Source organism: Diorhabda carinulata, chromosome 2 (assembly GCF_026250575.1).
Source record: "Diorhabda carinulata isolate Delta chromosome 2, icDioCari1.1, whole genome shotgun sequence".
Lineage (NCBI taxonomy): Eukaryota > Metazoa > Arthropoda > Insecta > Coleoptera > Chrysomelidae > Diorhabda > Diorhabda carinulata.
The window spans coordinates 13,081,103-13,093,418 of NC_079461.1; the positions used below are offsets into that span (position 1 = coordinate 13,081,103).

Sequence of the window (12,316 nt, forward strand, 5' to 3'; positions counted from 1 at the left end):
TATGGTATATAAATAAATCAAATAAATGATTGAATGTTAATGGTCCTATCCGTATAGTGCAAAAAGTAAAGGTTGATCCGAAAAATAGTAAACCAAATATATAGTACATTCAATAAAGAACATGTTTACGAGCTTTGTCCATATGTATAGCATACGCTATAACTATACACAAAAGTCAGGGCCTAAGTCTCAATAATGCGCTGATGGATATCGGTTCTTTATTATTCACATTCGGTGAAGCTTACGTGGCACTTTCGAGAGTTACGGGTTGCATCTACTACAATTAATGTCAACTTTATAAATATTAAAGCACAGGAATCCTCAATTTGTGAATACGATAGTCTAAGAAGCATTGACCGTCCAAAAAAACTTTCAGCTCAGTTTTTCTACCATAAACAGATGTGGATCCATGTAATATTAAGTCGGTTGATTTAGGTATCTCTTATCTTAAGTTATGACGTAATTAGCTTATTTAACAACATCTCATAATGTCAATCAGCCCTATTTTGCAATCGCACCAAACAATCTTATTTACTATATGTATTGCTTGTGACTTACATTGAGTTTTCATGGGATGGCCAAGTCAATCTATTTTATTTTAACATAAAAGATGTTTAATATTAATGTGGTCACTATAAGATGTTGTTAGAATAGCTAATTATGTAATAAATTAAGTAGGGAGTGAATGAATCAACCAACTTTTTACGGTAGAAGAATTATGTTGCCAGACTGCATATGGTTTAAGTCCATGGGACTTTCTTATAATATATATTGATGAAACCTGATGTAATTCGATACAAAGAATATTTTTGATACTTACAGTCGAAAAATAAATTTAAAGGGCTCGAAAAAGTCAATATTTCAAACTCAGTTTGCTTGGGTTGCGGTAACTAGATCTTGTATGAAAAAATCACCTAGAGACTAAAGAAACTAAAACTAGTCTAGATATATTACAACATTATAGATAAATGGATTTATTGATGATGAAGTTAATATTATAGGTATGTAGAAAACTCTTTCCTTCTATGTATTGAACACCCTTCAAACTGACATAACAGCTCATTTCAAGAACTTACTCATTGGGCTAATTACCATGGAGAAGTGACTGGAAGTGGAATTTTATGAATTTATGTTTATCAGGTTTTGTAGATCTAAATGGCATAATGTTCGGATTTTCAGTTGGAATATAGCATTAAAAAATTACTCGATGTCAAGCCTTAGGCAATATTAGAGTTTGTTTCTCAAAAATATATGATATCGGATATGTACGATATTGATTTAAATAAGATTGTGACTTATGCCACAGAACAGGTGATAAAACTCTTGAATGAAAACGTGTATTGAAAGAGGACATGACAATAGAAATAATAACAGCCTACCAGTAAAACCTAACGTTTATTGAGAAAACTATCTCTAGTCCTTTTTTTAACGAGTTTACCATATTCCGAGTAGGTAAAGCCAACTTTTTGAATTGATGTAATATGAACTGTTTTAATGGAAATTATATAATATTCTATCCATGAAAACTTCCTTCATCAGGTATAGTGTTAATGTCTTTAATAACTGTTGGATCCAAATACTAGAGGTATTAATTTGATACATATCAACTACCTAAAGACTAGCATGTGCCAAAAAGTAATAAAAGGGCGCTATTGAAATAAGGAAAAGAATCTGTTTTATTGAACGATTTCAATTTCTAGTCTAATCGAGTTGAGAAATAAAAATTATTGCCAAGGGTCACAATAGTTTAGGTCTTTTAAAGTAATAATTAGGATTATTTTTATCAAAGATATCATTTTGTTTAACATTTGAGTTGAAAAATCTGAGTTACAAATTTTGCTAGACACTAGAATCCAAACGGTATAATATTAGAGTTGGGAGTTACCTTTTCTAATTTATGAAATTAATTTATCAATATAACTATTTCAAATAGAATGATAAACAACTTTATTCATAAGAAAACAGCAAAAAATCAAAGCAAAAAAGTTGATATGAAATCAACGAATTACTTAGTAGGTAGGCAATCATCATTACATGTGTTCAATTATCCACAGATATGAGGAAACTAAATGTTTTAGATACTCTTGATGCTATTCTTAATCATATCCATTCTTTTTTCGGTGGACAATAACATATATGTAGTATTACATATTACAGTATTATATTTACTATAAACAGATTAGAAGAAGAATGACGTAGCGTATTTGTCAAAAGTCACTATAACTGTCATTTTCATTTGAATTTAAAAATTGAAAGCTCGTTATTTGTTTATGTACAAAATCTTCTATTTATTTTTGTTCACTTAAATGCTCTTAAACATTCAATAGTTTAAATACTCCTGTTTAAGATGGTCAGATTTGCAAATCTCAAAGGTTTTTATGAAATTGAGAAAACAATAGGATGTGGAGGTTTTGCTAAAGTCAAATTAGCTACTCATTTAGCTACTGGAGAAAAAGTTGCAATTAAAATAATGGATAAAGCCTTACTAGGAGTGGATTTAGCACGAGTGAAGCTAGAAATATCCGCTTTAAAGTCAGTTTCCCATGAAAATATTTGTAAACTGTTTCAAGTAAGTATTTTATGTAAATGTTAGCAATAGTTCTATGAGACAGACAATATATGAGAAAACTATTCAATTCTATACAATTTCAAGAGTATGAATCGAATCATATACTTTTTATGATGAATTTCAGGTTATTGAAACAGATACACATATGTTCCTTGTTATGGAGTACTGTTCAGGTGGGGAATTATTTGACCATATTGTTGAAAAAAATCGTCTAACAGAAACAGAAAGCAGAGTTTTTTTTCGACAAATTGTTTCAGCTGTTGCATATCTACATAGTTTGGGATATGCTCATAGGGATCTTAAACCAGTAAGTACATCTTAAGTTTTCACATTTTCACTAGAGTAGTAATTGGAAAATGTATTGTTAATCTGTTACTTGAAATTGAAAAATCATTCAATAAGGATATGTTCAGTTCAATTTATATAATGTCACCTTTGAAATGCTTGCAGAATTCCTTCCTAGTAATGTCAGATCAGGGAAGAATTTAGTGATAAACTTGACTCTATTTGAATTGAGAATTGCCATTAAATTGATGAATTTATTTATAAATGAAAGTTTCAAATAATACATATTTAAGAAAAACAATTTTTTCAAATAGATTATAATTTATAAATATTTATTATTTAATCTAATGATAAGAATAAATGTGGGAAATATATATTTCATATTTAGTATTTATTGAATAGAAGCATATTGATATCTTTGTGAGTATTAAGGTAAGCACCATTGGTAGACACTTTGTGAAGAAAATAAATAATACCTTCAATTTTTAATATAGGACTGTTAGGTAATTAGTACTAACTATTCTAACATAATTAGAGGTTCAGAAGATTTTTATTTCTTTTGATATACATTGGTTTATTAATGCAAAAGGTCCTATACTAAACATGACATGAACAAAGTCCAGTGGTGGACATTCTGTTAATATTGCTAAACTAATAACAAAATTTAAATAAAAAAAAATGTTGAAAAATAAAATTGTATAATTCTAATTATTTAATTGAAAAATACAAAATCGTCATTATCAGTATATTACAAATTTACATAAACTTTTAGTAAACTTTTAGCTAATACTCTTTGATAAAGTTGGATGGTGACACATGAAACCATTTATATCTGATCTTTGATTTTTTTCATCGAGATCGGTTTTCTTCAACTCAGCTGCTAGTTTCCTTGTACATGATATTATATTCATCATTGTTATTAGAAACTTCCTCTTTGCCATAAAGTTAATTAATACAACAATTGTTTCTTGTTCTAGAGGAAACATTGGGGAAGGTCCCATTTTCCACTCAGGATGAATGAATGAATTTTTCCCAAGGGGTGGTTTTTCGTACATTAAACAGCTTTGTAGCTGTTGCTATGGGTATACTATTTCCGAAGACAAACAGTGCTGAAGACATCTGCTCTTTGCTCCATGCTAATATTTTCGTAAACATGGAAAATTGAGAAATCTGTTTGTATTTTTTCCCGAAAGTATTTTTGTCTACTTTGTGAGACATATTCTTCATTGTACCTATAGTCGACGTAACATGGTTATTACTGTCACAGAAAACTAAAAATATCAAGTATATATTCTTAATTTGAAATTTAACAGTACTTACCATAGCAAATTCACAATTTACCAGACATTAACCGAAACATGTCTTCCTTACTCTACTAAATAGCAGAAAGTTAGTTGTTTAACATGGTAAATACATGAAGAGGATTCCATTTCTAATTTCTATTAATAGAGAGATAGATATAATGAATATTTTTCTTATTTTGAAGATTAAACTATAAAGTGTCAGATATAGGTCCGATGTGTGTTTCTGGTGCTCTGACCCTATTTAGTTTTAACAGTTTAACAATACTAATCATATTTTCGCAGTTTCTTTCTTTTTCACCCATCATTGGTATTCCTGATGCCTATAGTTTCAGATGGTGTCTTGAATGACCATTTTCGGTTAAAAGACCATTAACAGTCGACTTCGCACCTATCTATATGGAGTAGTTGATTAGTAAAATAAGCAGTAGTCCTATCTCTGTTTGTCGTAACTCATCTCAAGCCATGTTCTTCTATCCATCTAGACTGTCTTGTGAGCAGACTTCTCAGAGATCTGATAGGCTCTTTATTACCCTCGTTGCCCTATTGACAGGGCAACGAAACAAGCTGGACCATGCAGGGGATCATATACACCCAAAAGATCCAGAGCGGTCCTTGTTATGATTTACAGCGTGTCAATATTGTGTCTTCTAGTAAATATTTTTATTTTTTTTATCTGTTCTGAACTAATATGAAATGCTTTATTTTATGTTTTAAGTTTTAAGTTTTTGGAATTTTTTTAATATGATCCCATGAATTATTGTAAACCTCAACTGAAAAGAAAGAAATTCTTGTCTGATAACTCTGCTCTTTCATCCTAAGTATGAAATATGTATTTCAAGAATTGTAGCTATCGTTTTGAAAGAATTTCTCAGAAATTATAGGACATTTGTAAAGGCTTAAAAAATATGAAAGTAGTGGATTATATAACTGCAAACCGCTTTCTAATGCTGCAGTTAAAGCAAGCCATCTGACTTTTGAATAACTAAGCAGTTTTTTGTATTGAACACCAGTCTCTTCACAAAATTCTTTCAAACTTGCTATCCGTACTGATTGAAATATAAATATATATTTGTAATAATTACTTACATATATATTGACATTGTTCTTGATGCCGTATTGATGGCATTTGATATAATGTGAGCATTACAACCAATTCTTATAATTTCGTGACCCAATATTGACACTTTTATGGGCGCGTCTTCCAAAATTAGTATTTGTGTTATCGAGCCAAATACAAGAAGAGCTCGCAGAATCTTTGGGTGTCACCCAAGCAGCTATTTCAAAACGATGCTAGATATATTCAAACGCAAGGAAATTGGGTTCCACATGAACTCAAGCCAAGAGACGTCGAAAGGCGGTTTTGCATGTCTGAAATGCTGCTGGAATTCCACAGAAGGAAGTCATTTTTGCATCGGATTGTTACTGGTGATGAAAAATGGATCCATTACAGCAACCCCAAGCGCAAAAAATGATATGTGAATTCTGGCTAACCAGCCAATTCAACAGCAAAGCCGAATATCCATGGCGCGAAGGTAATGCTATCTATTTGATAGAATCAGAAGGTTGTAATGTATTTTGAGCTGCTAAATCCGGGTAAAACCATCAATGGAGAACGCTACCGAACACAATTAATCCGTTTGAAGAGAGCAGTAGCCGAAAAACGCCCGGAATAAGCGACCAGACACGAGGCAATAATTTTCCATCATGACAACGCTCGGCCCCACGTTGCTATTCCGGTTAAGAACTATATGGAAAACAGTGGATGGGAAGTTTCACCTCACCCGCCTTATAGCCCAGACCTTGCCCCTTCTGAATACCATTTGTTTCGGTCGATGCAGAACGCCCTCACTGGAATACGATTCACATCAGAGCAAGATATCAAAAATTGGCTTAATTCATTTTTGGCTGCCAAACTGGCCCAGTTATTTTGGGATGGTATCCACAAATTGCCAGAAAGATGGAAAAATGTCATAGCTTCAGATGGGCAATACTTTGAATAATACTATTGTACATGTTTTTCTTAAATAAACGTAAACATTTTGAAAAACCGCACGACTTGAGGTATAAAATTTTATTTTATTTTCTACACCTCAAATCTTGTTAACTTGAACAAAAAGTACAAAATTGAAATAAAATAATAAAAAAAAATGTTTAGAAATACAAATGAGTATAAAATTATACAAATGAGTACTTTCAGGGTACAGGATTTGAAAAGAGTACGGTTTGCGAAAAAAAAAAATACAAAACTCAGTAAATGAGTATAGTTGGTCACCTAAGGAAAGTAGATTTGATCTTATTTTGTTTAGAAATCAATAGAGTACATTTTTTCCAGTAAACTAGCCGTTAGAAGTCACTATATTTTGAATGAAATGAAAATTTCTTGCTAAATCCGTTATAGGCCTCTTGCTGCTTTGCTCAGATATGACAATGAGAAACCTATTAACCTAACTTGAAATTTGAAAAATGTTAGTTGATACATTCCCTCTCACTGTAGGTGTTTTTATGTTTTCAACGCACCAGGTATTAAACTAAAAAGTTACCATTACATGAAAAAATATGAGGAAATTGTATACTTGCCCATACTCAACAAATTTTAGTTTTAAAGTGTTCGAAATTTAGTTCATTCTTTTATATTATAATAAAGACCAAAAAATGTCTTTAATGCCGACGAGATTGGCCTTTTTTCCAAGTGCTTACCTGATAAAACACTTATTTTTAAAAATGACATGATAGGCTCTGAAAAATTCAAATCATTAGTTATAGAAAAGGCTCGTTGTTTTTCTGGTTGTAAATCTCTACCCCTAGAATATGATGCTAACAAGAAAGCCTGGATGACAGTCAAAATATTCAAAGGATGGCTCATTAAAATCGACAAGAAAATGATTAAGGAGAAACGAAAAATATTACTTTTCATTGACAACTATACAGCTCACAACATAATTCAGTCATTGAAAGTTAAATTTTTTCCGTCCAATACAACATCTAAGCTACAGCACTTAGATCAAGGAATAATAAAAACTTCAAATCCGCTGACAGAAAGGAAGTTGTTAGGAAACTGATAACAAATATGGAACAACAGTCAGCTTTATCTATTAATGTACGAGGATATATTGAAAAATTCTTAGCCTACTATAGAACCAAACAAAATTTCAATGTCAAAATATTTTATTACTCAACATATTCTCCTCTTAATTGGATACATTTATTACAATGAACCTGAAACGTCTCTAGACCTTTCAAAAAAATGTTTCCTCTTGCTCTGCAAACCAGGCCTCCACAGCTTTTATTACCTCCACGTTAGAAGAAAATTTACGATCTTTTTAACTTAAACCTGGTGAATAAGGGGGGTGTACTAGTAATTCAAACCCTAAATCACGAATTTTTTGCATGGTAACATGTGATTTGTGTGGGGCGTTTTCCTACAAAAACAAAACACCTTTGGATAGCTTTCCGCGTCGTTTCTCTTTGATTTTTTCCTGTAGAGTGGTCAGCAACATCGATTTTTGGACTCAAAACTTCTTAGGTCTTGCAGAACCAGAGTGTCGCCATTTCATCGATTGTTGCTTTGTTTCTGGATCGTAGAAATGTACCTAAGTCTCATCCATAGTAACAATTCGGTTTAAGAAGTCTACAGCGTTTTCAAATCGAGCACAGATCGAACGCGATGCTTCTACTTTTGCACGCTTTGGTTCTACATTCAAATATTGGGGGATCCATTTTGCAGCAATTTTTCTCATGTCCAAATTGGCGTAATCTATATGATGAACGCGTTCGTATGAAATATTCAGTGCTTCAGATATCCGTTTTAGCCCAATTCAACGGTCTGATAAAATAATGTCATGAACTGCATCGATATTTTCGGGGACTAACACAGAAACTGGCCTTCCCGATCGGTCATTATCTTCAATGGAAAATTTACATCTTTTGAAGCTTGCAGTCCAATTTTTCACGAAAGACATTGATTACCAAGGGTATTAAGCATATATTCGTAAATCTGCTTACCTCTTAACACTTTTGAGTTGAGTCCATAAAAATAAGGCTACTTATTTTGTTTTATATACATTTTTTAAAACTATTTCAAAATTGTTTTGGTAAAGAGTTCATATTTTGAACGATAACTAGACATTAAAATAAACCCCATTCTTTATGAATACATTGTAATTTTAGAGGGCCAATTAGGATTCTTGAGTCACCTTTTTAAATACCTATTTGAAGGAATTATTTTAAACATTAGATTTTTTTGCAAAACTGTGCTCTAGATATGTTTTTGATGAATAAAGTAGATGGTAAAAAAAACTGATCATCTTAATGATGACCTTGGACGAATAAAAAAAGATGGCTCTAGCATAAGGGGATCATTTTTTTTAACCTGTAACCAGGACAACATGAATTTTGATCAGTCACGTCGAAATTTTATAAATTTTTATCGAAAATTCACCCAACGGCCAACCTGTATACCTAAGTAAATAAAAAACATTCAGATATCAAAAAATGTTGCGTTTATTCAAATACAAGACATGTGAAAACTAGAATATGTTTTTTCAATATAAAAATAAAACATAATAAACATAACATGATAAGCCATACCTAATATAATAACATAATAAAACTTTAGGAGTTATTTAATTTAGTTTTTTTTAAATATTTTTCCGGATTTTTCATTTCCGGATAATGTTGAATTAAATAGTCACTGCATAATTGAACCATTTGATTTGTAGGTTTCATGTTTAATATCTTTCAATTAAACTTGATTCCCATTCCCATTCTTCCAGATACTGAAAACATGTGTTGTAAAACTCCACCACTTTTTCTTTAAAAATATTCGATATAACTATGCCGTCATCTTCTAGCCTTTTTAAATTTTGTCGAACTTACAGGGGCAGAAACAAACTTGCTATCCTGTCAGTAATTTTGGTTTTAAGGTCCTTATAAATGATATTTGTTTCCACCATAGAAATATCCTGTCCTTCTATCTTTAAAACCGTGTTATGAAACATTGACGACATATTATGGAGAAAGAAAAGCCAAGATTCGGTTTCAGGATTTTCAAAATAATTTTTAATAATTGTCGGAGTTCTTTTATTAAACGCAAAATACGATTTTAATACAGGAAATATTTCTAGCACGTGCTCAACAGCTGGTCGTAACTCTAACCACCGCGTAGCACTGTAACCCAAAATTTTTTTATATTCTATGTCTACAAAATTGGTAAAAATATTATTTTTCCCGGCTCTTCGCATGCCTCCAAAGTTAGTGTTGTCGGCACAAAACCCTAATATCTTGCTAAATTATGTTTTTTTAAGACCTCTACAATTTATTCGTTAACTATGTCAGACGTTTCTCCTGGCAAATCCTTTACTTCAATCATTTTTACCTGTATTCTAAACTTGTATGAGAAATATCTGACAGTAAAGGAATAAGTTTAATTTCTTTGTGATTTGAGGCGTCTGTATTCACTGATACAAATCTTAAGTTTCTCAAATCTTCAGCGAATATTTGATTTGCGTAAGGGTCAAGTACATCGGTGATTATAGCTTCGCATTTGATCCTAGAGCATGAGAATTTAGAATCGAAACTTGCAGAAGTTTACAGTCATTGATCGAAAAGATTGATTATGCTTAACTGTATGGTATGCCCGCAAACCTTCAGATGTAGCTATTTTCTTCTCGGCAGTTTCAAATTCTTTTTTCTTAAAATATGATATCATATTACTGCTTACATAGCTCGTTTGTGTTTAACTGTTTTTCTGTGGTTTTCAATGTCGCTTTTTCTACTATTTGCAATAGAACACGTACTTCTACATTTTTCACTATATACTTCACTAGGATCACTATTATTACTTTCTTTATTAATAAATGTATATTTTAATTTTAATTCATCGTTTTGCCACCATGATAATAATAAGGTAAGTTTATCCATATATGTAATACTTCTATATGGATAGTTTCTATAAGTGGAAGGAGGCTGTTTCGACTGTTGAACACAGAATGGCAACGATTTCTCTATCATCCGAGGTTTCAGCTCGGTTCTGCGCATTCTCAAGCATGTGCAAAATAGAAAAAGTTTCTCAATCAAGAGAGAAAATGAATATTGTCGGCACCGTAACGTAGGGACGTTTTTTCCCATACCAACTGTCCATATTACATATATGGGTATATCACAGTAGTTAGTACGTCAGGCCACCACTGGTGTTTTCTAAGCTAAAACAAGTACTTCTCATGTACGGATTTTATTTAATGACTAACCAGGACTTATGCCCTGAAAACCAGTTTTGTACTAGTAAAATCAGTACGAATGGTCACCTTAACCTAGCACCATAACACATAATACACGGAGAACGATGAAGACAACTTAACGACAGTTTGTTATTGTTTTTCTGCGGCCGAAAGCACACTTGACATTATTCTAACATAGGCGTACCATGAGAAAGGTAAAATTAAGTTGTAAAAAATTAATTTAAACGTATGATTACATTATAGCTAGTTACAAAGGAAATTAAATATTCCAAAATATATGTATTAAGCTAGTTTTAAGAATATTAAATTGAGTCAATTTTAGTAGTTGATTTATAATAAATCATTAAAAACATTACAGGGAAATTTAGAAACACATATATATGTTTTATTTGTCCAAGTATATGACAATAAGGTAAATACCGCCACACCACCTTATATGAATACAAGATGGTTTTGTAAGATTATTACGTCACATTTTCTAAAATTTATAATTATTTATAGAAATCATATCAAAAATTGCTTCATAAAAATTTTGTAGCAATAAGTTCTTTTTGTAGTAATTAAATGGTTTTAATTTATTTAGATAAACATGTATAAAATTGTTAATGTTATATTTCTGGAAATCCTTAGGTAGATAATAAAGATAATAATATAAATGAATAAAAAATTGCAAAAATACAAAAACTTGATTAATATGAGCTTTAGAATCAAAACCGTTGGGCAGATATATAAAAAGATATTGTTATCAATTTATCCCTTTGAACGGTTGTCTTTCTCTTATTATTCATTATAAAAAGTGTATAGTTCTTCCAATATCAAATACAGATTATATAAAACCCTTGCCGACAATTTTGTTTGATCTACTATAGGCGTAGATACCTCATTTTATGAATTTATTATTTTTATAAATACTTTTAAAAATATGTGTATCTTAGGCGAGAAAGTATTCGTTAAAAAGCAATCGAATGATTATTAATTGGACTGCATTATACGCCATTCTACTTGGAACGTAGAAAAAAATAAAAATTATAAAACGTAAATAGACGAGTAAAATGTACCTGCCTGTAAGGGAGTTTGGTTTAAACAGGGTTCCTGACATGAACTGAGCCCTTTTGTACCCCATTCGTATATTAGAACTTTGGTTCTTTCATTTGACGCAAATAATCTTGTTGCCTTCGAACTTTATTTGACAATTCTGTTATTGCCATACGTTTATTCAGTTTTTTGTGTTTAAAACCATATGCTGACAAAACTTGACGCAATGTTTCTAATTGTATTTTGGATAATTTGCTACCTTTTGTTGTATTATTTCTAAGTCGCCACTCTGTTCTCCTTGACTGATTCGTGAATAAATTGGAAATTTATTTTCTCTAGTTAATTCAGCAATTCTTATTATGATTGCATTATCAGATTGCTGAATATTTTCCTTTTTTAAACATTCTAATATATTTAAAATAATTTGCCGTTTTGTATATCTAAATCTTCATTATTAAATTCATACCTGTGCAATTTCATTGTCTTCATTCGCCTATGGTCTAAGGAACGCTATATTTCTATTTATTTAAAGAAATTTATGAATTAAATAAATCTCACCAAGCCACGCCACTGCTTAACGCAGACTGCCTAGCAGGAATATTTCGAAGAAATTGTGTACGTACGCCTTCCGACAGCTTCGGCCAATAGAAATGCATTTATGTTTACGATTCGAAGTTTTCATTGGTAAACAGTGGAGATGATGAGTCCACGTGGACTGATAGTTTGTTAGATGTTCACCGAATTTTAGACGGGGAGTGAGCATTATTTTTCATTTCTTAATTTGTTATTGGAAGAACTATACATAAAGTAGTACCTATATCTTTGGGTCCACTATCAGCTATAGAAATATATACAAATTGTAACATTGAGGAATTTTCGTGAGTAAA

General features: G+C 31.3%; 1 protein-coding gene across 1 annotated transcript in view; it reads left to right on the plus strand.

Annotated features, from left to right (window-relative positions):
* The first annotated feature begins 2,228 nt into the window (after window positions 1-2,228).
* The window catches only part of LOC130904089 (maternal embryonic leucine zipper kinase-like), a 106,566-nt gene continuing 96,478 nt past the window's right edge, over window positions 2,229-12,316 (plus strand). Inside the window, exons 1-2 of the mRNA XM_057816646.1 lie at window positions 2,229-2,569; window positions 2,694-2,876. Coding sequence (XP_057672629.1) covers window positions 2,348-2,569; window positions 2,694-2,876 — 405 coding nt within the window. The 5' untranslated portion in view covers window positions 2,229-2,347. The remainder of the gene's footprint in view (window positions 2,570-2,693; window positions 2,877-12,316) is intronic.